Here is a 26153-nt window from a genome sequence, read left to right on the forward strand (position 1 = left end):
CCCCTCCAAAATTTCAAATTAGTTATAAACTTATTTTATTTCGTTATTAATTTTATAAAAACAGCTAAGACCATAACAAAAATTTCAACTTTGTAGTTAATTTCTTATTCTTGTTTTTGATAGGTTGAATTGAGAAATTTACATTGGAGAAAATATCCCCCTCCCAAAGTTTAAATACATACCTCTGGGTCGCGACCCAATTTTGGGTCACGTTTTTGAGTAAAAAAATTGAACAATCAAATGAACTAACGATGTAGCAATATCCCGAATTAATCGATTAAAGATTCTGTTATTTATTTATAAATGTTATAGATTATTTCATGATTATATCATGACATGTGTTGTTTTCGTATCATTACAAATAATAAAAAAAATATATTACCTAGAAAAATGTAAATTTTTATTTTTTTAGTTATAAAAGCACTTCTACAATAATATTCTAAGACATTAAGAAATTTGAACTTTTTTTTTGGCTAATAAAGCTGACATGGGTCGCAAAAAATGTACGTATATGGTAAGAAAAGTTGGTCGCGAGTCAAAAAGTTTGAAAACCACTGGTGTATGTTATGGTCTTATGACGGAACATGAGTGAATAACTTCTTGTCCCTTTACGTATCAATTAGTTTTTAAACGGTTTCATCATATATAATACCTATATCTATATTTGATGATTGATAACAAATAAGTACTATACAATTTTGTCTAGTGCACTTCGCAAGTGAGTTGATACTGAAGAATTTGATATTTATAATTCAAATTTAATTTAATTTTCGTTATTTTCAATTTTATGTTATCGTTATCATATTATATATATATATATATTTTTAGATAATAGGTACCTTTGTATCTACAATTAATATAAACATTATTTTGGTAGTTTCATTTTGAGCAGATGATTTGACACATTTATGTATTTTAATTCGTCGATAAAAGAAATATTTAATGACCATTGATCAGCAATTTTATTTATATTTTATTTTTATTTAGTTTGTAGTTTTTAAAACTTAAGTATTTAGAATTTTATACCGTTTGATTCGTTTATTAATATTAAAGAATATTTAAATGTTATGCTTATTCTAATGTTATTGATTGACTATCGAGTCACCATGGTAAGTAGATAACCATTTTTATACTTGAAACAACGGAATTACGGGATATCATCGCATTTAATAGACAATCATCAGTCAGTGTCAGCTCACTCAAATAAACTTAATTAAAACCAAAGACTATTTGATACACTATCAATTATAAATATCTATATTTATGTAAGCGGGTTAAAATAGATGTTGGGAACATTTTTAGAGTTTTAGCATATTTTATTAAAGACAACTAATGTGTCAAATTCGTAGTAACCTTAGTCATTCGTACTTAAACAATGTTCTAAATCTCTTGAATATTTGTAATATCAAAAATATTAATTGTTTATAATTTTTTTAGTAACAGTTTTGTTTTTTTCGCTATGTACTTGATTATTTTCATGCTTCAAACGACAATGTGCAGAACATCGACAGTCTACATCGCAATTCTTCTGATCAAACCCATTGAAACAATTACGTCTTTAATAATATATTCCTGCACTATGGTCACTAGAGCGTAGAGCATGCGAATCATCATAAGCTATATAGATATAATCGTTACGTGTGTGTTCGTTATAATATGATATTACACTTACTCCGTATCGTGTATAATATTTTATAACATATTAAGAATATGTTGTATACCTACCGTTTTCGACTAGGTAAGTACCTGCATAGTGTCTACGAATAAATCCTCTGCGGTAAAAACGCGTTAGTAGCAACGGAATGCTTATAAAAATTCATAAACATTTCGTGCATAGGTACCTATATATATAATAATATATTGGGTGCTTTGACGAAGGCTAGTTATTTATTGCGTACCTATTTTTTGAAGGCTGTGCGTGTTTTGTATTATTTTTGACGCGCGAGAAAATCCAATTTATAAAGGCAATAATATTATTTATGTTTGTGGCGTTTAATAGAGGGTAGCGACAACTATACAACTCTGCAGAAGACAGGGAAAAAAGTAGATAAAAAGTCAATCGTTCTGCTGTACAGTAGGTGTCGAGTGTATTCTTCGTCATTAATTGCTAAGTATCCGTTATGGATGTATTAAATTTGAATTCAATGATATAGGTGTCTATAAGTAAACAATTTTAATAATAATATTAACATTTTAACAACAATTGTCGTATTTAAACTCCGAGCTGAGCGAAAATGTATTGATTTTACAGTTATGTGTGTTTTTACTTTTTTTATATTTGTGTCCTAAGACATTTTTTTAGTAGAAAAATGCTCTGATCCTCATTTTTATGAATATTTATGATAGAAAATTGAATCTAGTTAGTAGGTACCAAAGTAAAAAGAGAGGTAAAAATTTAAAACTCTCTGTACTTTTTAAAATATTGGGTAAAAAGAAATTGAACCATTTTAATATTATATTATTAGGATAATTGATTAGAAACTAAAGTTCGACAGTCTTAAGTCTTCGTAAGAATCATTTTTTTTTACCGCATAATATGATGTATTATTGAATTAAAATTTTACAAACTCATTACAGTGCATACTGAATGACAAGGATACTTGACTCTTACACCGTACAGCAGACCGGATCCTTTTGACAGTATTTAAAAAAAAAATTATTTTAATAAGTATATTGAGAAATGTCTACCAATTTGGCCCACCAAATTATCAACTGTATATATCCAATTAACTACCAGAAATTTCCCTCGACATTGATGATCGGAACATTTTTTTCACAGAAAAAATGCCTTTAGACAAGAAAAAAAATTAAAAGCATAAATCATTGTAAAATCATTACATTCATCGCTCCGCTCACAATCTAAAATTGTTTTCCCTCATAAACGTACGCGCCTGATAATAAAACGCGAATCGATTGGGATTCGGGATCGCCCTCACTCGTTTACATAGCTGTCGCAGTACGCGTATATCGATGCCATATGCAATCTACTCGTAACTCGATTCTTTGGACTTGACAAAATCACAGCGCTGTGTATACAGTTTGACCGTATAGGGTTATTTCATGGATAAATGTTGCTAATATTAGCGCGTCGGTCGCTAACCGTCATCGGACATCACCACGGACGCGTATAAATACTGACGTGCGGTTTCGCACGCCGCCGACGCTTTTCGCGTGCTATTAAATACCCGTTAGTATTTTACTCGACAGATTGCTAAAATGTATTTCTTTAAGGAGGGGTACATACGGGTTAAGTGAATTATCCGAAACTGAATGCCTACATAATATTATAAAAGCTCAAATCACTGCACTCCCATAGTTTTTTATCAGTCAACACACCTACACCTAAAAAATGGTTATTTATTATTAACTTATCGATCGACATTGAGTTTTAATTCATCTTTATGCGAAACAATGAACATTCAAATCGTCTTAAAATTCAAAATCGTTTTAATTTTTTTTTTATTATTATTTTTGTTGTTATTTGAAAATATTACAATAATAATATTATACTAGGTACCTACTTTAGTTTTGTCGTTATTACTGATGTTATAAACCAAAAAGTTGGAAAATTTATTTTACGATTTTTATTACACTTACTTACGGTGCTGTAGTATGATATTTTAATATTATGTTAAATTGTTAAACGGAAGATTATTTTATTAAAAATATTGTAATTCTTATGTTTTTACGATTAAATTTATCTCAATAACAATTTTAATATAATATACTCTAATTATGTTTTTATAGCTATTAAAGGAAATAAATCTAAGTATGGTTTTAAATATTATTAGCATACATTATTATTTTATAGCAGAAAATGTTTATATTAATTTATTCAAAGCTTAATAAAAATGTCTCATATTTTTATTAATATTATTTTTTTTTAATCTAGTAATCCTATGAGATCGAAGAATGTGATGAGTCAATGCATTTGGCTCGGTTGTTAAATCACCGGTTTTCAATAACAATTACAGATCATTTGCTCTGGTAGACTACACAGACAGCTACTACAGTACTATAATATTATAATATAGGTACTGTTTTACCGAGGGCCATCACAAAACATAAAAAAAAAAATAATAATCAAATAAATAAAACGATAATAGTATAGGTATAGTTGTACAACTGCAGTCGTGATGTCAACAAATATAACGTCAGCTAGAGCCTGGGTGGTGATGGACGTGTGCCCGCGTGAGCTCATCGCAGTAGTCGGTATAGGTGTGGTCGGTCGTATTCGTGAGTTAGCAATTTGTCGTGTTCACAAGCGGTGTGTCCAAAAGCAAAATATTATATTATGACGATAAAGCAAAACAATAAAAAATAAATAAAAAATAAAAAACCGATTATAAAAGATTACTAGGTAAAAAAAAAAAAAAAACTAAAACAAACTAAAACAAAATGATGGCCCAATAAATAGTAGCTTTTTGATTACAGCGATTAATTACTTTACTATAATATATTCTATAGACATTATTATTATATAATTTCGTATTTTCATATTATATTCGGTTAGTTGGAATGATTAATTAGACAAAAGGACTGAGCTGAGATTATGAGGTTTGAACTCGTATAGTTTTATCCGACACAAAACAATTTTAAATATACTGAAATAGAAATATAGTCATGAACAGCGTATACTGGTGACATTTCACGTACATGATAAATGATTATTATGTAGTGCATTATATTTGAACTTAACATACATGTATATTTTTTTCTTTGTGTAAAAATAAAACTATCTGAGCTCGAAACAAATTCAAATGACAAAAACATGTTAGTTTGATAAAAAAAATTATTTATACTATATTTATTGGGCATTTAAAATTAAATATTTTTTTTTTCAAATAATAAATAAAACATCAAAATAATAATAATAAAATCGTGCTAATCGTATACAATATCTGTGTAAGTGAAATGATATTATAAGCTATAACATAATTTAAAAAAATACATTTACAATTTTAATGAAAAAAAAAATATTTCATAATATTATGAGTACACAAATAGGATGTTTAGTAACTGTACAATATACTCTTTAGCCACGTTAAAATGTAATGAAGCTCTTGGCACTAAACCAACTGTGCCGTCAAAAATTGAACTTTATTGTATAGAATTTAAATATTTCAAGAACAAACACTTATAGAACACAAAATCTTTCTTAGAATAAATAGTAAAATATTGATTTTTTAAATTTATTAAAATAAAATATTAGTTTAAAAAAAAAATCGATATCTTATAATAATAGAATGTATAATATATTATATATTATATGTATATATATATATACTTTAATAATTCGATTGTAAAGTGTGTGGTACGTGTTCTATCGAATATTGATTATTATTAATATAGTAAATAACGTTATATACTCGGGAAAATAAGTAAGTACAACGAGATAAACAAGATTGACTAGGGGGAAGACTAGATTCGTTATCGAATATCGATGAGGATATTAGTTAGTGACTAGAAATGTTAGAAATGTGTGTATTATATATTATAAATCAATTATTGTTAAATTAAAAAATAAAAATAAAATAATATTAAAAATAACATTAAAAAATCGCAATATTTTTTCTTTTTTTAATATGTTATGCGCAATATGTGAGTGTGTTTGAAGCGTTGGGTAAAAAAAAAAAATATGTAAGGTCTTGTGTAAATTCCTCGTTTTTTTCATTTTTTTTTTTCAAGACGAGACACAACCACCACCGCCACCGAAATAATTGCGTCAGGGATGTATTCACCACATTAACGAGAACCGTTTTTTTTTCGGCACATGGTTAACGGAGATTTTCTTTAGGCACGTGCTGGCCACATTTCTTCGCGGTTTAAACAAGTTTACCTGAAGGCCGACTTTAATGCGCTTGGTGAGCGCTCCCTGCGGGAATACCGCCTGCACCTGTGGCACCACCGTCGACGAGACCATGCCGCCCTCCGGTCCGATGGCATGCACTTCTTGCTTGACTCTGGACACGATGGCAAAATAATGCGGAAATTCTGTCGTCACAATCCGCGTCAGACGGTTACCGGAATGCCACGGGTCGCGGTCTGTAAAAAACAAACATAATCCATTATTACTAAAGAACAATTTTTTCATTCGTCAATTCGATGTGTATAATATACAATGTAAATTATATCAGACTATTCTATATACATATATAATATATATGTTCAATATTTCTTTATAAATTAATCCAAGTTCTCTGCAACTTGATTAAGTGTAAAAATATGTTTTAAGGAGTATATTTTTATTATTATTGTAACTGAGTTAGGTTAGGTTTAGGTTTAGGTTTTCAATCAAAATTCATATGTTTTAAAAAAGCTTAAAAACCTTCATAAACAGTATTTTATTCATCTAAAGTTTTACAGTTTTAGTTTTTTAGTTTTAATATTATTTATATTGTTGAAATAATTACTATAGTATATCTTTGCAGGTTATGAATTCGATAATAATGCCTAGCTGTTAGTATATTTTTCAATACTTTAGAGTAATAAATACCTTCTTTTTCAAAGTTCGCTCCGAGTATGTCTTTGACGACCTCGTCGGTCACTTCAACTGTGTGTTCCCTCCACGTCTCACCATTTTCCGATCTGAGAACAACGATTTCTCTTTCAGAACCACGGAGTGATCCGAAATTCGGTACTTCAATCATGACAGGCCTGCAAACGATAAGCAATATTGTCTCGTTAAGTATGATCCGAGAGTAAAGTAATACTGTATTATTAAATAGTACTATCGCTTATTATTGTAAGCATAGGTTAATTACCCTAAAAACTTAGCTCCCACGGGACCGAGTTCGAGTATTCTGCTGGCTAACGATTCGCCTTCCATCAACGGTGGTGGGTGCACCAATTTTTCACGTCTTAAATATCGGCAAGTCACTCGTGTAGGCATGGATGCTCGTCGGGGTGGTACGATTACGCGGACACCACTGTGCCGGCATCCGCGCATCGCTCCGCCTCGAGCGTCCACCAAGAAGCTAACCAAAAACCTGTAATGATTCCAAATAATACGTTAATGATGCTAATGAAATCGGTTTCTTATTCTTAAATAACTACTTTATAATAATAAAAACTAGAGCTAAACAATGTCGATGATCATTCATACATTCAGACCATTCAGTATGAAAAGTGTGATGTGATGATAGATCAGACGTTATGTAGCGTTATAGTCGGTATTATAATATGATAGTCGTTTTCAGGTTTTAATTATTATGAATTTTCTATATTATATACTTATATTTAAAACTATGTATTCTATTTTACTTAAACACTTTACTATATCTTTGGAATATTTATTATAAGCATTCAAAACATAGCTACTGGTAAAAATCTATAATCGTGAAAACATATGGTATTATTATATATATTTAAAAGCCTTACGTTTTCCATTGCAAACGTCTGTCCGAAAGCACGCATATTGAAACAATAAACAATTTTGTTAGATAAATTTATTAGACAATAATTAACTATTGTTTTGTTAGCCGGCTTAAACGGTAAAAAAACGTGGTTTTCCTATCTACTTACCCAACGTGAGGTGGATATTTAACGATGTCGACGTTATCCACAGGACCGCTGTAACTGTCATAGACGGTCTGTGGACTGATAGCTTCGTCGATGGATGTGGGGGGTACTAAAACGTAAACAACAAAATATTAATAAAATGTGTCACTTATGTATCGTGGCCAATTTTCGCTCATCCAATACAATACTCATGTATTACAGAATGAAGTAAACTAATGTTTTTCCTTACCAGTATTCACGTCACATCTCTCGTCTCGTGTGACATCAATGGGAGCTGATTCGTCACCGAAACCCTTCATTTCCTCTCCTGTTAAATACCTGTATGACTGTTCGTTTATCATTGTCTCTTCACCTGTTCAATGAAATTAGATTTAAATTACATCTTAAATAGATAGTTAAGAACGATACAAAATAAAATAAATAATCCAAATTTTCTATAAATTAAAATAAATGTGTTTCTACAATTTTAAATTTATAAGAATTATAAAAGCACATGCTTTTAAAAATAAATACATGCTTTAACTGATCATAAAATAATAATAGTTTTATTATAATATAATATTTATTACTATTTCATACTATTTAACAAAAACGAACGACATAGTATTAGATTTGAATAATATCCAAGAAACAAACAGATGAAATGATTTACAATGGCCTGAATTGTATTTTTAAATTATTTTAATGAAAACAATAGAATTAATTATGCTTAGAAATATGATTCACTTCTAAAATGTAATGCATTTACACAATCTTATTGGTTTATACAATTTTGGAAATAAATATTTTTTAGTTTCTGTTCAATTATGTTATTATTATTTATGTATATTTATATATAATATATTTCTAAAATAATATTAATAGATAATTTCTCTATTTATATGATTCTCATACCATATTTTTCTTTTTTGAGGAAATTTACTTATTGTATTACTGAAAATAAAATTTTTTAAAAAATGTTCTGTTTTAACGTGAATTAATATTCTGCATAAATAATACAAATTCACAAGATTTAAAATTGTTTTGAAAATTATTTTCAGTCATTAGGAAATTTATTTTTTCTTTTAAGCTTCTATTCATAATTTTGATTCTATAATATCATAGTTATAGATAAAATAATAATTTTAAAATATCCAGTGAATATTAAAGAGGTAATAATAATAATAAAGTAGAATATTAAGTAACAAGTTATCAATTTATCATCTACAGTGAGAATAAAGCATCTTTTCGATAAATATATTATACAATAAATGAAGTCAAGATTGCAGAAACCCAAAACAAAAAAATCAAACTAGAACTATAATGAATCAAATAAGTAAATACGTAAAATGTCACAAATATTTCTTGTTTAATTTAAAAAATATTCTAATTAGATTAGTGCATACAAAATAGACTTTTTTATTAATAAGCTTATCGTTTTTGTATGTAAAATTATATACTGTTTTAACTTTTAAAGGAATTATATTGTGTTATACATATAGCCAATACAAATATGACTATTATTCTGATGGAAATAATTAAAATTTTTCTTTATTAATTCGATGATGAATTTCGAAAGCCATAAAATGCTATAAATGTGTTTTTCTAACCTGGAAGATTTTCTTCTTCTTTTTGTTTTTTAAAACAGCAACAACAGCAAAATCTCCGTTTACACATAATGAAATATTTTATGATTTTATTTCTTATTTATTGTTATAATAATTTGAAAATTAATTTGAAAAATTTAAGATAGACGAATTCAGCGACCTAGTTATGATGGTACCGTCGGAATAGGCAGACAGCCGACAACTAAAACTTAAAAGTTATTTTTATCAATTTTTTCCTCTCTAAAGTTGATCCATTATTATGATGCTGGTGGAGCCAAAGCGCGAAAAATCCGAAATGAGGAAAGCCAATGACGAAACGACCGGCAAAGTGCCAAACAGTAGTAAGTTAACTGACCAGATGGCCGGTCATATTTAATTTTAAACGGACACTACAAGTACTACTCGGAAAAACTGGAACGTTCGACATTTATGTATTTAATAATATCTCAGTCGACACTCGACGCTCAATATAGTAATGACATACAATATTAACGGCCCTTAAATCTATACAGCGTAATATCATATTTATGATGGATTTAAAAAAAAAATTATAATTTATTGTAAAGTACTGTTTTAATAAAACAAATCATATTTAGGTGCGCGTATAAGTACTACTCACTACCATTTCTCGCATGCTATGGTTATTCAACGTAAAAGTCGTTCTACACTGTGCAAATAATATCATTTATTTTTCAACACTATAGGTAATAGCTTTGATGATGATGGAAGCACACTGATGGTAAGTCTATTCATAATATACTGACACCGGGTTAACCGGGTAGTAGGTCGCGTGAAATGATTTCGTTTTCTGCACGACCCGAGTTCAATATATTCCGAATGGACCATGACTGTCTAGAGGCTGTTGGGTGACAGCCAATCATGAATTTTGAACTTGGCTATTAATTCATGCATGTTGACTAATACCATAGGTCCAAATTTTGTTTGTTTATTATTTATTTTTCTACTGTACAAAACTCACGTGACGAAACGATAACATTTTGTGTTAGTTGAGCTCTAGTGTTGAGACCATACTCGACGCTTCCGCTTTGCAAAACGTCACCTGTGTGCCAATCATCATCCCAATCACATACTACAAGCATTTGTTAGTGAAACCACGCCGCTCGCGCAACACTATATTATATGGAAGCGAGCACACTTTCTAATATTGTATTGTGCTGTAGCCAGTGGCTCAACTAAGGGGCAGGAGTGAGTGTAAAAGGGTTGATCCTTCCGAAATATTTAATCATTTTTATTTACATTTTCAGTGCTGTGAAAACTTGTTTATTGAGAAACATTTTGTTTATTTAAAACATCATTATACAATGTTATAAATTATTACTATTGATATCATAAGATTTTTATTTTATACTGCATACTGTTATGTTCTATTTTAAAATTTATCTCAAACTGACATTAATAGCTCGGAGACGGAAATTTTTGTTGCGAAAAATATATTAACGACAAAATATGTTCGCCAACACATTTTATTTGGTCAGGGCTGTAATTCCCCACCCCTAATAAAGTTATTACTCAAGTTGCGCCTACGGCCTTTTCCACATACTAGGTAGTAATTATTGAAAACGGCAAATCAAAACTCACATATAAAATCGCTTATATTACGAATGGATATCATATTTTTTTTAAATATATAAATAAAATACATTGCTTTTGGAAATAACAATTTTCTAATTATATTTAATTAGTAGAAAATAATTAAATTAAATAGTAATAAATATATTTTTCTTCGAGTACTGAAAAATGTCTCGTATTTTTTTTAAACAAAAAATTTAATATATTATAACCTAATCTTGCAAGATAGAAAATTAAATGAAAACAAATACAATTTAGTGAAATACTAATGAAAAAATATTTTTTTTTTTATAAATCAACATCTGAATTGCAATAATATGTATAAACGATAAAACTATCATTAAGCGTTTTCTGAAAATAATATTATGCTTCTATATTCGATTTTAGTCGGGTCTATTCGTTTTTATTACCTATTTTATTATTTAGTGGTCTGGCGTGAAGTATACAATTTATTTTTGTATTAGTATGTTTTTTTTGAAATAAATAATTGTATTTGTTTTTTATCTATTCATAAATTATGAATCATAATTGACATAAAAATAATAGTTACAGTGGTGTATATAATTTTTTTGAATAAAAGAAATATTAAATAATTATATTTGAGAATTTATTGTTATTTTATTAAGATCGCTATTTTTTTTTTTTTTTTTGAATAATTCACACGTAACATCAATGATAAATACACAAAATATTTACAACATTTAATAAAACAAATAATATATGAGGCTTTAATTTATCAAAATTGTCTAATAGTATCCAATATGTTAAACATATTCTCTATCATTTTAAAATTTTAATACATTTTTTATTTATTATAATTTTTTATTAAAATATTTGATTAAAGATTTAAAATTTTAGAACAGATTTGCATCGTTCATATAAATTCATATGTAATTAAATTGTGTTTAATTGTTGCTATTACAATTTTGTGATACTAATATTATTAGATTTATATGCTTTAAATAAATGAATTGTATTTAAATACGTATTTGATATTAGTCGAACATACAATACATCATAGCAAGTAATCTGATTCCTAAAGTAGATATATGTTAATTTATACGAATTGTTATCTTCTTAAATATTTTCTATTATAAAAATTTGGATAGCATTTTTGTTGATAAATGATTAATATATATAATATAATGTATATATATTTTATCAAAGTAAAAGCCTTTATTTTAATTGCTTGCAGTACTTTTCTATGGTGAAATCGAATTATTTTATTGTTAATTATAATTTAGGTATATTGTTATTGAATATCAATAAAATTATACATAACCTGTTGGAATCACTCTCGATATAATGTATTTAATGTTATATTTTATTATATTATAATAATTATTATATTTTTTTACGTACCTCCTTCATCTTCTGAATCTGACATAAATGTTTCTTGCATAGTTTCTGGAGAAATTACTTTGTATTTTTCGTCCGAAGTTGATGAAGGTACTGCTTTGGTAACATTTTTCAAAGCTTCTACTACACTTATGTAACCTAATTTCTGAGAAATTGATAGAGCTGTTTGTCCTTGCTGTAAAAAATAATAATATAATATTTAAAACTGTAAACATTTTTCAAGACACTTAAGTATAAATTTAAAATGTGTGTTATTATTAATTTATGACTTGTTATAATTTTACACGTTTATAACTTTCAATTAATGCTGTTTTCATCAACTAATTTGGTACCTACTCTCTTACTACAGGTACTTACTACTTTCATATTTTTCATAGAAAATATAGACAAATAAACTTATTTTATAACCTATTCTACAAATTAACAATCAAATACCTGCCTGAATAAACAGTCTTATTAAAAGAATACTTTTAAAATGTATTCAGAATTTCAGAATGCGTATTTAAATACTTGTTATTTCAAACGACACGTTTGTATTTGAACACTATCTTTCAAAAGTATTTATTTTTAAAAACTTTTTTTCAGCCTAATAAATTTGATTATATTTTATATTTTATATTTTTCTATGTATTCGTATTTAGGAAAATTACATCCTTGTATATTAAAGAAATTGTGTTGTAGTGTTATATAAATTAAATTATATTGCTATTAATTATTTAAATTATTTGACATACTTAGAACTTTTAATTTTACTTTTGTAGGTATTATATTCTTAATTCAGCTTATGACATTTATTGTTTGATACATAAACCATTATTTTAATTTATGTATGTTCAAAATATTTTTTCTCAATTAATAAAAATAATTTTTTCAAGATATTTGGAATTGTATTATCATTTTTAATATACCTTTTTCATAAATTAAGAATTGTCCTCTTATTAGATAGATATATTTTAAATTGTAATTTTCATAGAAACGTATTTCCATTGACTGACTAAGATTGACTTTGTAAAATAATATAATATAATATTTTTACTTACACTTGTCAATAAATTTGGATCAGCTCCTTATCCAATAAATGGCTTACAATGGTAGAATGGCCTTGTTGAGATGCTTGGTGAAGTGGTGTATATCCCGAAGCTGTAGTCGCGTTAATATTAACTCCTTGACGAGCAGTTAGGAATCGAACCATATTTAATTGACCAAAATGACAAGCGACGTGTAATGGGGTAAATCCAGCCTAATATTTAAATATTTATTAATGTTTAATAAAACTGTTTTATAATAATCATAGTTAATAGCTGAAAGAATAAACACAATAATAACGTTAACTTATTAAGCTTACAAAAACGAAAAAAAGTTATTGATTTATAGATTTGTATTAAAATATTAAAATTTTATTTTATTCTTTTGATGTATGCGTACTGACGACACTAATTAATATCCAGTAAATAAGTAATTGATTAAATTATTACTTTGGTTTCCGGATTAATGTCTGCATGGTAATTATCCAATACAACAGCTACTTTATGTTTGTCTTCTTGTGCGGTGAGATGCATTGGTGTTAAACCATTCTGTGAAATACGTTTTACGTTTAAAAATGTAATTATGATTTCCATTAGTACTACCTATATAATTTACCTTTGATTTATAATTAGGATCGGCGTTGTGATTCAAAAGTAAATTGGTCATCTCAACATTACCTTCCTGAGAACTAAGATGAAGAGGAGTAAATCCTGCTTTTGACTCGGCATTTGCTTTTGCACCGTAATCTAATAATGTCACTGCAATATCCATCTAAAACACATATTCCTTATATTGTATCATGGACGTAGCGAGGCTAAGACAGGGGGGCAATTGTCCCTCCTTCCCACCACAAATTGAATTCTATTTTTTTTATACAAAAGTGTACATTTTATTTTAAAATCACTTTAATGATTGTTATAATAGTTTGATTTTGCGAAAACTCTAGACCAGTGGTTTTCAAACTTGTATTATACACGGCACACCATAAACTTAAAAAAATGTTCACGGCACACTGACTTTTTTTTAGATGAACAAAATTGTTTTGAATTAATTATTAATTTATTTTCTTATATCACAATTCAATGCTATCGGTAATTTATGGGAAAACCACGGTACCCAGTTTGAAAACCACTGCTCTAGACGATTGTCATTGATATCATTTAAAAATAATAATATGAATAAATACTTAAAAAAAAAAATTTAATTCAGCCCCTCTTGAATGAAATCCTATGTATTGTATGTATTTTGTATTTATTTATTTAATAGAAAATATTTTTTAAACGATCAAATTATAATACTAAATAAATAATTATTCATATTAAATATTTCAGAGTTATTTAAGTAATATAACTAAATTAGTTCTTTGAAAGAGGTTCAATGAGACAAAGTATCCTTCTATTTTAAAACATTTTTTTGAATGTAATATGTATTTTATGAATACTTACGTGAAACTTCATAATATTTTTTTATCTTAAGATTTAATAAATTACCTGATTCTTTTTTGCCGCTATATGAAGTGGTGTATGGCCATTCTTTGCTGTGGCATGAGGTGAAGCCTGTTTATCAAGTAACATTAATGCAACAGCTTGATTGTCATAATGGCTTGCTACGTGTAAAGGTGTTACGCCGTTCTAAAGATTAAAATGATAGGGAAAATTAAACTAATATAAATAATTATTGCTTGACTAAAAAAGGAATACATTAATAGCTGCATTCGATTTTTTGACAAGTGTTTTTGTTTCAAATACATAATATATATACATATATTATATATATTAACAAGTATAGATTGAAAAATAAAAATTAAAACATTATTTTTTGAACTTTTAGGTTTTTGATTTTTATGGAAACAATAATTGAAAATCTAAAAATTAAAAAAAAAAATAGTATTAAAAATATTTAAAACAATTTAAATATGGTTTTTTTTTAAATCATAAAAATTTATTGGAAAATAAATATTCATAGTTAAAATAAATCTTTTTATAACTAATAAGTATAGGTACCTACTTTGTCAAATCACTGAATTAACTTTATTCTATAGGTAATCTATTTGTTACGTGAAATTACGTATAATTTACTACATGCGACATATGCATCTTAACGTTTTGATTATAGTTTGATTAAAAAGAAAACATTTGGTGTTTTATAGAAGAGATTGACCTCATCCTTGAAACAATTTTTAGCATACCAATCTACACATCAAATTATTTTTTTTTTAAATCAGCGATAAGTACAATAATAAAAATAATAATGATACGTATTACGTATAACACTCATGTAATACCTAGTATTTATTATAGGTAATACAATCTAATAATAGTAAATTTAGTTTAAGTAATAATATGTATAATATATTATAATTCTTTATAACTGTACAAAGTTTTCCAATTTTTGAATTATAAAAAAAAATTAACCCTTAAATAAAATATTAACGTAATTATACATTATATACATATATCGTTAGTCGTTCCTATATTATCTTGTTATTCAATTTAAACTAGAAGTTATTTCCATTTTATGGAACGAGTAGAGTAAAATGGATGACATATTAATTATCTTCACAGCAACTTGATCTCTTATCAAATTAAAAAAAGTAGGTCAGCGCATTTCGGTGGTGGATGTTTGTCCATTGTCCCTTCGGTCTTCGGACAGGATAGTGTTATTTTACTGTAGATATTCGATTTGAATGCAATATGATTGCATTTGATAAAAAACGATTCTGAGCGGACGAGGGATCTTTTTTATTTAATTTTATTCGTTTCTATGGTGATAAACAAAGCCGTAATTATTTTATATTACCTACATAGTCGTGTAGTTGTACATTTTTTCTCCTTTAACCGCTTTTATTTCGAGTATAATTTCAAAAATCGAAAAAATGACCTCTCTAAAGTACCAGCTCAAAAACATTACCTTTCAGAAAATATGCTACACTTGTACTTTTGAGCAAGTTTAGGGGAAGAAAAAGTGTTTACAGAATAAAAAAGAAATAAACATCATTTTAAAACCAATACATTCCTCGCTCCGCTCAGAATCTAAAATATATGAATAAATTCATAAAGCAGAGGTTCCCAAACTATTGGTCACAACTCACAATTATACTTTTGGAGGTCGTGTAAAATTGTAATATATCTATACATAGATAAATGGTTTATAATATTAAATTGCCTAGTAATTTATATTTACTATATATTATTATATTATATGTATATCATTCTTTTGGGTGAATAACCCAAATTTTACCAGAGTAGAGCATATATCATTTGATCTAGAAATTAATCAATCGTTTAGGCGAATTTGTAAATTATTAATTAATGAGGGAAGTAACGTAGTGCCTATACAATAATTTTTATAATACTTACTAAAACTACTACTACATATTATTATTATTATTATTATTATTATTATTATTATATCACTTAGGCTGATCAGTGATAAATATTTTAAACAAACAATCAGTATATTATGTAATAACACTAAAGAAAAACAAAAATATTCATTAAAATCGTGGGAAGAATATCGAACCAAAAAATTGACAATAATCGATTACATTAAATAAATTGGTATGAAATACCATACTAATAAAACATTTTAGTAAGATTATAAATATAATACCTATTATAAATTATATGGCAATATAATACATTTTTAACCATACCAGTTAAAGTTAATTGAGAGTCTTGAGTCTCGAAAAACGTATTAGTCTATATAAATTTTATAAATATAAGTATAGTACTATAGTTATATAATAGCTTATATTATAAGCTCGTCCAAACGATGTATTAGATAAATTAGGGGTCCGTGTAAATTAGCCCAAATTATATGTTTAAATTCATTCAAATAATATATTATTTTTGGTCATTCATCCAAATGAAAACCGCTCATTAAATAGGTATTATGTAAAAAGTTAAAATAAACTTTGCTGTATAATAAAATTATATGAATATGATTCAATATAATATCTATATAACTATTTTATATATTACGTATATACATTTATTATTTTAATTGATATTGAAATTTAAGTTTATCATAATTTATTGTTATCAGTGATAATTATCACGAGTATTCAGATTTCAAAACGACAAGTAAACTTTCTTAATAACTTTTTTTCAATTTTTCAAAATTCAATTTTTACCTAACTTTAGTTTAATCTATTTATTCTTATGCTATATCCATTGGAGGAGTTTCAAAAATGTTTTATCTATAGACTTATTGTAATTATTAAGTAATTGTATAATTAAATGGTGCTAGTGTAGTGTGCGATCAATCGCTTATATGTGATCTACCCATTACTATCCAGTTCTTTATCGGTAATTTATCGTTAACGACGTTAACATTATATTTTTTTCCGATATTTGACAATAATTTAGTCTGTTATCATATTCATACTGATGCTTAACAGCAAAAGGGTTAGGTTAGGTTAGGTTCATGAAACTATTAATCATCAAGAAAATTATGTTAACTCCTTAACAGGTGCGCAGACACAAGGTGTTAAAATATCATGTGGTTGGATGCAAAAATATCCATATTAAAGAAAAAAAAGAGATCGGTATTATTGGAAAATGTGGTGGGAAGTGAACCGTGTTTGTTCATTGCTTTTTTGGAAGATACACTGTATACATAAATAACAATGACTAAATTTAAATTTGAATATTTTTTTAGTTATACGCGGGTAAATATTTTTGAAATACATGTGGGCCCACTTTCGTGTCTTTTGGGTAATGCTAAGTTAGTTAATAGGGTAGTGCCTGATAGGTCACATGCTACACTAGCACCAATTAAATTCTTACTGCATTTTCAAATGACAACTAGCTCCACCTTGATAAACTAACCTAACAGGTTCTAATAGGTCTGATTAAGCATTAATCACTTTATTAGATCACCAACACAATACCAGATATAAAAAAAAATATTAATATACTTTTACCAATAAATTAAATAGTTCTGTTGCATTATAAATTGTAATAAATGTTTTTGATACTGTTAGAAACTTATTTTTAATGAACAGTGAACAGGAAAAATAATAATAATGTGGCAGTAAACTTATTTTATAAATTTTCATCGATTATAGGTCTCTAATTGGCCACTATTTTACAAAAAAAATTTCTTAAGTACTTAAAAAGTCCTATACTCCTATAGTCATAGTATATTTTTATAAGCCGCGTTGAGGCTATCGAAATGAAGCAGGCGCGATAATATTCAACACCTGATATTTATAACTTTATCAGTGCCTTAGACTTTTAGCACAATATATTTGGGTTTATCTATTATTTTTGGGATTAATATAAAAACTATATTTTTAATAATTACCATTTTCAAATACAATACTTAAAAATATTTTATAAGAGCGCCCAATTATATTAGGTTCAATAATTTATATGATTCTAATCAAAACCGAACAATCTAGCTTTAAAAATAATGTATAAATAGATACATAATGTAGTTATTGATCTTATCATTTATACTTAAAATCTTAGATCCTGATCACATTTTATTAAATATGAATTTATAATTTAAATTAAAATTTTTAACAATGTATAATAAATTGAAATGTCGGATATTTTGTTAAAAGTTCAAAAGTTAATATTCTAAAAATGTTTTGGTTATAAAATCATTACTTACCTTTCCTTGTGCATCAACTGGAGCTTGTTTTTGTAACAACAACTTGGTGACTTTAATGTTGCCATACTTTGATGCCAAATGTAGTGGAGTAAACCCTTTTTTAGTAGTTGCTGTCACTGAGGCTTCATTCTCCAACAACACTGATGCAACCTGCCAACAAAAAAGTCCAGTGTTTCTCATTCATTATCAATAATGTAAACTTATTAATTTTTGTACAATATTTTACAAAGTTTAAGCTTGTTAAAATTAATTAATGCTGTTAGATATTTTTTCTATAGATAAATTCAAGCTTTTAAAATATGTTTATACATTGCATCAGTGTTGTGAAGCTAAAGCCTGTGCCCATAATAAATAGTTTACAGCCAATGAGTCAATATAAAGTCATAATAAATATATTATTGCGTTAGGATAGTTAGGCTAATAATATTAGCCACATTTAGATATGGTAGGAAAAATGGAAAATATTTATAAGAATAACAAAATTTTAGGACTTACCTAATCAATGAATATCGTTTTACCAAGTACCAAGTAACTTGCTTGACTTTTGAAGATAAAAGAAATTTAGAATGGAAAAATTACATTTTAATTGCGGTGGCTTGACAAAAAAAAATAGGCAAAGCGAACAAAAACGTGTTTATAAATATTTAATATTTTTTTTTAATTTAAGAAAACAACAATGACAATGATTAAGCATAAAATATTCACATCCATATTCTAGTTTTGTTTTTAACGGTGATTAAACTATTATAAAAAGATGTCTTTTGAATTTTAACAACGATTAAGAGATCAAAATAATGCTATAATATAACATTTATGTCATGTAAACTTTTATGAAACTTAAAAAAAAAACTAACAGCACTATATTCAATATATTATAATATATCATCATCATCTATTATGACAACTTTTTAAAGTTATAAATGTAAATCTAATATATTTTCTAAATTCTAACATTCACAGTAATAATAATTAAACCGTATAACAATAATATTTTATAAGTGCAAAATTGCTAATAATATAATATAATCATATTATATAGTTTAATTATTTATAAACAACTCTTAAAAGAAAAATATTAATTTTCAACTTAGTTTTGGGTCTACGTATAATATAGCGAACCATTGAACCATATACAATTATGTAGTAAAGTAGTTTCATTTAGTTGTTGATTGGAAATAAAAATCAAAATATGAATAATTGATTAAATTTTTATGCACAATTCGATCAAAATATTTTAGCAAATTTTTAAATATTAAATTATACATTGAAATATAGACTTGATGATAAATATATTGAATTTCAAACCTTCTTATTACATAAAAAAAGGTCATAAATTATAATAGATTAGGATTTACGATTTTTATGACACGATTAATACGATAGTAATACTGATTTATAAATGTCATAAATTAAAAAAAAAAAAGACTAATTTGGCACAGTACGTATATTTTTCTCATTGCTTATTGCTTTTTAATTTATATGCATTAAAAATTAGATAAGATTATTTATTTTTATTTACGAAGAATACGAACACATTTTGATGAAAATAATATGGCAGTGAATCCTTTGTTCAGAAATAAATTACGTCATTTTCAAAGTAGGTACTTAATCGACGAAATTTTAGAAGGACACTTTAATTCATATTCTTATATCCAACGAAAATTAAAAATTTGTTTAAAGCTTACACAAATCAATTATTGGCACCAAAATTTGAATTTGAATACGTAATTTCTTTTAATTTATAAATTAAAATTATTTTAGAATAATTATGTTTGTAGCATATTTTCAACTCGAATATTGAAATCACTCGAGTAACTTAAGAATTCTTTTAGACGTAATTATATTGATAAAATTAGTATCTTCTAAATTACTATATTATAATAACTGATTGGTCAAAATTTAATTAACTCAAAGACATTAGGTATTTCTGACTGTGATAAAATATTTTACCGATTAAATATCACCAGTTTTTCTCGATTCAATTATGAGAACGTACGTTGAACTCTAGTACCAAATATGATATAAAGATATTAAAAAGAAAGACTCACAATATTCAATTGTTTTAAATAAAATATTCTCTTCTAACAGACCAAAACTTATCAAGCAAATATGTTGTGTCCACGTGATCCATAATGCGTTTCATAATCAGTGCTCTTACCTCCTCCTGACCCTCTTTAGAGGCAATATGTAGAGCGGTGTATAGATCTTTAGTGGTCGAGTCGACTGCTGCGCCGTGTGCTAACAGCAACATTACGATGTCCACGTTACCCAACCTGGAAGCTATGTGAAGCGGTGTTTGTTTCTCCTACACAACAAAAAAACATAAATAACACACATCGGACCAGAAACCAGCATAAGATTCACACGTACTCTAGCCCTGGCATCCACTTGAGCTCCGTTACGGAGCAATATCCGTATGATGTCTGTCTGGTTGGCTCTGGCAGCAAGATGCAATGGCGTTTCTCCTCTCACAGTCGGCAGATCTGGATTGGCCTCATGTTGCAACAAGAATATCACGATGTTCATACAGCCCATGAAACTGGCGACGTGCAACGGAGTAAGGCCAGACTATGAAAAAACAATAACCGTTATAAATGTCGACATCAATGAATCCAGAATCATGTATTATATTATGATTATCGTATTTTCGGACTGTCGAACAGTCTATCATCAATCTGACGGCGTTTATATTAAATGGATATACATAGACAAGTAGGAGTATACTCACTTCTGTAGTCGCTTCCAAGCTCGCGTTGTACTTGAGTAGCAATTCCACAACTTTGATACGATTTTTCTTGCATGCGATATGCAACGGCGTAAAACCGTTCAATGCTCTGGCATCAGGATCCGCATGTTTCTCCAATAAGAGTTTAGCCACACGGATGTGTCCGCAGTGGGCGGCCACGTGAAGACCGGTCAGATAATCTACAGTCACATCGTCGACGGGAGCATTATTGGACAATAACACTTTAGCGGCTTCCACGTGATCTCCTTGTGCTGCCATGTGCAATGCTGCCAAACCGTTCTACAAATAAAAAATAAAATTGTATAGGTACGACTTTGATTTTTCTTTCCATTTCAAATTAAATAAAAACCATCTAAAAGTATTTCTTTTTTATTATTATATTATTTTATACTTAATACTAAGCACTTAATTTGTATAATGTGTTTCAAATAACTAATAAAGCGTATGACCCACACCAACCTTAGTTTTTGAACTAATTGGAGCATTTCTTTGTAAAAGCATATCAATAACTTGATCGTGTCCGGATCTTGCAGCGCAATGTAAAGCTGTTAAACCATCTCTAGTTTTAGCTTCAATATTTGCACCACTTTCGAGCAACAAAGATACCATGTTACTTTTACCCCATTTCGCTGCCACGTGTAAAGGAGTTATATTGTGCTAATTCAAAATAAAATTAAGATTAGTATTTATATATTGTCATTTCAATGTAAATAATTAATATAGTTTCGTACTTTAGCAGAGTAGTTGACATCAGCACCTTTAGCTAGGAGCAGTTTAGCAATACCATCGTTTCCATAATGCGAAGCAATGTGTAATGGAGTAAATCCACTCTTGGATGTTACATCTGGATTATGATCATTCTGTATGATGAAAAAAATGTATTGTAATTATTATTATTCTAATTTATAATGTTTTCATAATTAAATAATTATTTACTTGAAGAAGTAAATCTGCGGCCTTGCAATCGTCTTTTTTTGCAGCAATATGCAGTGCTGGGAGACGCACTTTACCTTTGGTATCATTTTCTAATAACACAGTTACTACCTTTTCATGACCTTGCTGCATGGCAACAGCGCATGGTGTAAATCCATCCTGAAAAAAAAATCGAACATTAGTTATTAAATAGCTTATTCGTACCTTTTTCCACACGTCATACCTCAGTTGCCAGATTTTGATTGGCCCCATTTGCTAACAAATACTTAACAACTCTGTCATGATTTTCTTGCGCAGCCATGTACAAAGGGGTGAAACCATTTTGACTTTGCACATTGACCAATGCGCCATGTTCCACGAGAGTGACCACCACATCATATTGCCCCGCTAAAAAATAGATAATTTATGTTAATCGTTGAAAAAAAATTATTTATTTATTGTGTACCTAAAGAAGCAATATGAAGTGCAGTATTTCCTTTTTTTGTTGCCGAGTTTACGTTAGCACCCCTTTTCAATAACTCTTTTACGATTTCCAAATGTCCATCTTTTGAAGCCAAATGCAGAGCATTCAAACCGTTCTTAAAATTATTTTTATTATTATTATAGTTATAAAATATATAATATGTACAAATTATTTATACTTACAGAATTTGATGTATTTATATCGATTTTATTTTTCAAGTGTTCAATAACTTTATCAAGGTTCCCAGATCGTGCCGCTCTTAAAAACGAAGAGGTATTCCCCTCCGCCTGTAAAATTATGAACACCATTATAAAAATTATATAATTGAATGTAACTATAAATATAAATAATACAAAGAATTTAAATAATCATATATTTTAGTATTTTAATTATAAATAATAATCTAGTACATAATACATAATATTGTATACTTTGCATACTACCTATTCATACTTATATTAAATTAAATTTGGATTATTAAACCTATCTACATATCGAAAAGTTCCATACTAATATGCATTTAACGTTAATGAAATAAATAAAAACAATAATAGTAAAAAGAAAAAAAATGTTACTGAATAATTTACTAGCGTATACTAAAATAATTTATAATTTATAGAATTAAAGTTATAAAAAATGTATTAACTTGATTTTTATTAGTAAAACATTTAGATGAAATTTTATAAATATTATACAATTTTGATTAGTAATATACTGTATATTACTAAATAGTGTATAGTAAATATTATTAACTATGTTAACAAATACCTAGAACTTATTTTCAAGTAAATAGTTAGGAAACTCGGAAATAACTCTCTATTAAAATACTAAATAATACATAACCCTTTATAAAATTATGATCCAATAAATAAGCATTCAAAATAATTTTAATAGAATACTACAGTTTTACAATAATATTAATTATCAGAATATCCTTTTTAAGCCATTATATTTCTCCAAGTTTTTTCGTTTTCATATCAATTGATTAAAAATGTAATACAGTTATTGCTTAGGTGCAAAAATATATTATTTATTTATTTTGCAATTAATTAAAAGATATATTCATAAAAAACAGCTAAAAAATTGAATTTTGTATAATATTTCAGAAATCAATTAAATATTAAATTATTTCATACATTAATGAACATAAGAAAAACAAAGTTAAACAACAAATAATGATGGGTAAGTACTATCAATCACAGTAGTCATTACTATTATACATAGGTATTAAGCATTTAATATAATATTTTTACTAAATCATGATAATGATAATAGTGTGCAATTTATTTCTATATAATATAAAATATCTAACAGTTTATAACTGTCGTTAAACGCACGTATTATAGTTTTGATTTAATGTAAAGCTTCGTATTTATATATATATACATATTATATAGAGTGTGATGACTGATGAACATCATTAGTGCGCATTGATTTCATGACGAAATCATAAAGACTTCGTTACATGACATCATATTAAACATAAATCGCTCCACCAGGTGATAAAATAAAATATGAATATGTTAAGACAAAACACAAGTGTGTAATTATTGTCCTTACAAATAGAGCATTCAATATTCAGATTAATAAAGAAACTATAATAATCATATAATCTATCGGTTAATTATTTAAAAATTCAAATGTAAAAAGTAGCCTAACTGTACACCACTATAATATATCAATGTAATTTTATTTTGTAAACGGTAACTATTGTTATTTACCGAATTCATCTGGTTTTGCTACAATGCTAATAATGCTATAAATGCCAATGGCTGATTTTAGCATTCGTATACAAGTCTATATGAATATATAGAGAGAAATAATAATTATGTTACGTCGATATTGTTTTAACTAGATACACAATCAAAATTCTTACTTGTCCGGTTTCGGTGACCATGTCCACCCACGCCGCGGACCACGGTGCTTAACTACTTAACGAATTGTTTTAATTCAACTATATTAATAATATAAGAACAAGTAAATAGTGTCAAAATTACGCCATTTATGTGCCGGTGTTGCCGCGTACGGCACCGATACTAAACTGGCCCCTTCGAGCTTATCGCCGGCGACGAGACGGCCAACACCTCCCTTGTGCAACGCCCTCACCCAAATGTCATTATTGAAAAAGCCCCTAACTGGTCAATGCTGCCAACCCCCGCGGGCGTAACTGGTGCGCGCACTTGCTGAAAATGCCACGTACACCTGTGTGTGTGTGCGTTATGACCTGCATAAAGGGAAAAAAATATGTATGGATTTAACCTATTGTTCATGTATAAAAAACCAGAAGAATTAAAATAAAACTGTCAAAGAATAATAGGAAATAATTTGTAAGAAAATTAAAAATAAATATTATTATTTTAAAGTCCAACCTTTTAAAACGCTTGACTTATATATTTAACTGTGAACAAAGTTGAGGCTATACGAAAAATTTTACTTAGTATCACAAAAAAACTCGACTTAATTTTAAGATAATGATTTTTGAAATTATTTAATTCATCCCTAGATAGGCACTCCCAACTTATTGATAAAAATAATTGTATAGCTATTTAATTTGTATTCATTGAAGAAACGTATACACACAAGATAAAACGTTTGATAACTGTTCAAACATTTCTTAATTTTTCATAGCCATACTTAAAAATATAAAATTATAAACTTGAACAATTTTTTTAAAAAAAAATACGATATAAATTATAAATACGACACCCTTAAATGAATTATGTGTACTTTACCGAAACAATTTGCTATAAACCTTAATGATTTCAATCACAATCAATGTCCGTTCATTTCCATAATAGTTGAAATTCAGGAAACAGGTACTTATAATTCAACTGGAATATACATATACTTGAAAATTTAATATTTCTTATTTAAACCAGTCTAAGATGTCAAACAAGAATTTAGTGATTTCAATAACAAATTTGTAATTTTCACGTCAAAATAAACTCGAGCTCTTAAAAACTTTATGTTTGCGATTTTTGACTATTTTATACGAATTTCATATTATTATATATTTCGCTCATATAGAATTACTACAAAAACAACCTTAATAGGTAGGTACACTATATTTGGAAATATTGCAAAGACAACACGACTACGTTAATATAACAACAATAATTGACATCATTATGTCCATTTACCTAGGCAATATATTAAATATTAGGGCGGGCGATGCCTTAGGCGCTTATCATACCGAAATCGTACAATAGTTTTTGATGTACCAAAATATTAAAGATATTTAGTTAATAATACTAATAATAATTTATTTATATGATACTATAGGGGTGCCACTTGCAACGATGCGTAA

General features: G+C 27.5%; 1 protein-coding gene across 1 annotated transcript; it reads right to left on the reverse strand.

Moving 5' to 3' along the window:
• Positions 1-5610: 5610 nt before the first annotated feature.
• LOC114130215 (ankyrin-3-like) lies at positions 5611-24910 on the reverse strand. Its single transcript, XM_050203503.1, is given in 22 exon segments — positions 5611-6045; positions 6497-6657; positions 6765-6989; positions 7381-7398; positions 7525-7630; positions 7751-7873; positions 12060-12231; positions 13093-13296; positions 13532-13630; positions 13698-13853; positions 14573-14713; positions 18705-18854; positions 20863-21009; positions 21075-21272; positions 21433-21729; positions 21910-22107; positions 22182-22310; positions 22387-22542; positions 22607-22770; positions 22829-22961; positions 23029-23133; positions 24723-24910. Coding segments are annotated over 22 exon segments (3411 nt in total). The 5' UTR covers positions 24744-24910; the 3' UTR covers positions 5611-5737.
• Between the last annotated feature and the right edge of the window lie 1243 nt (positions 24911-26153).

This window comes from Aphis gossypii, chromosome 3, assembly GCF_020184175.1.
Source record: "Aphis gossypii isolate Hap1 chromosome 3, ASM2018417v2, whole genome shotgun sequence".
Taxonomy (NCBI): Eukaryota; Metazoa; Arthropoda; class Insecta; order Hemiptera; family Aphididae; genus Aphis; species Aphis gossypii.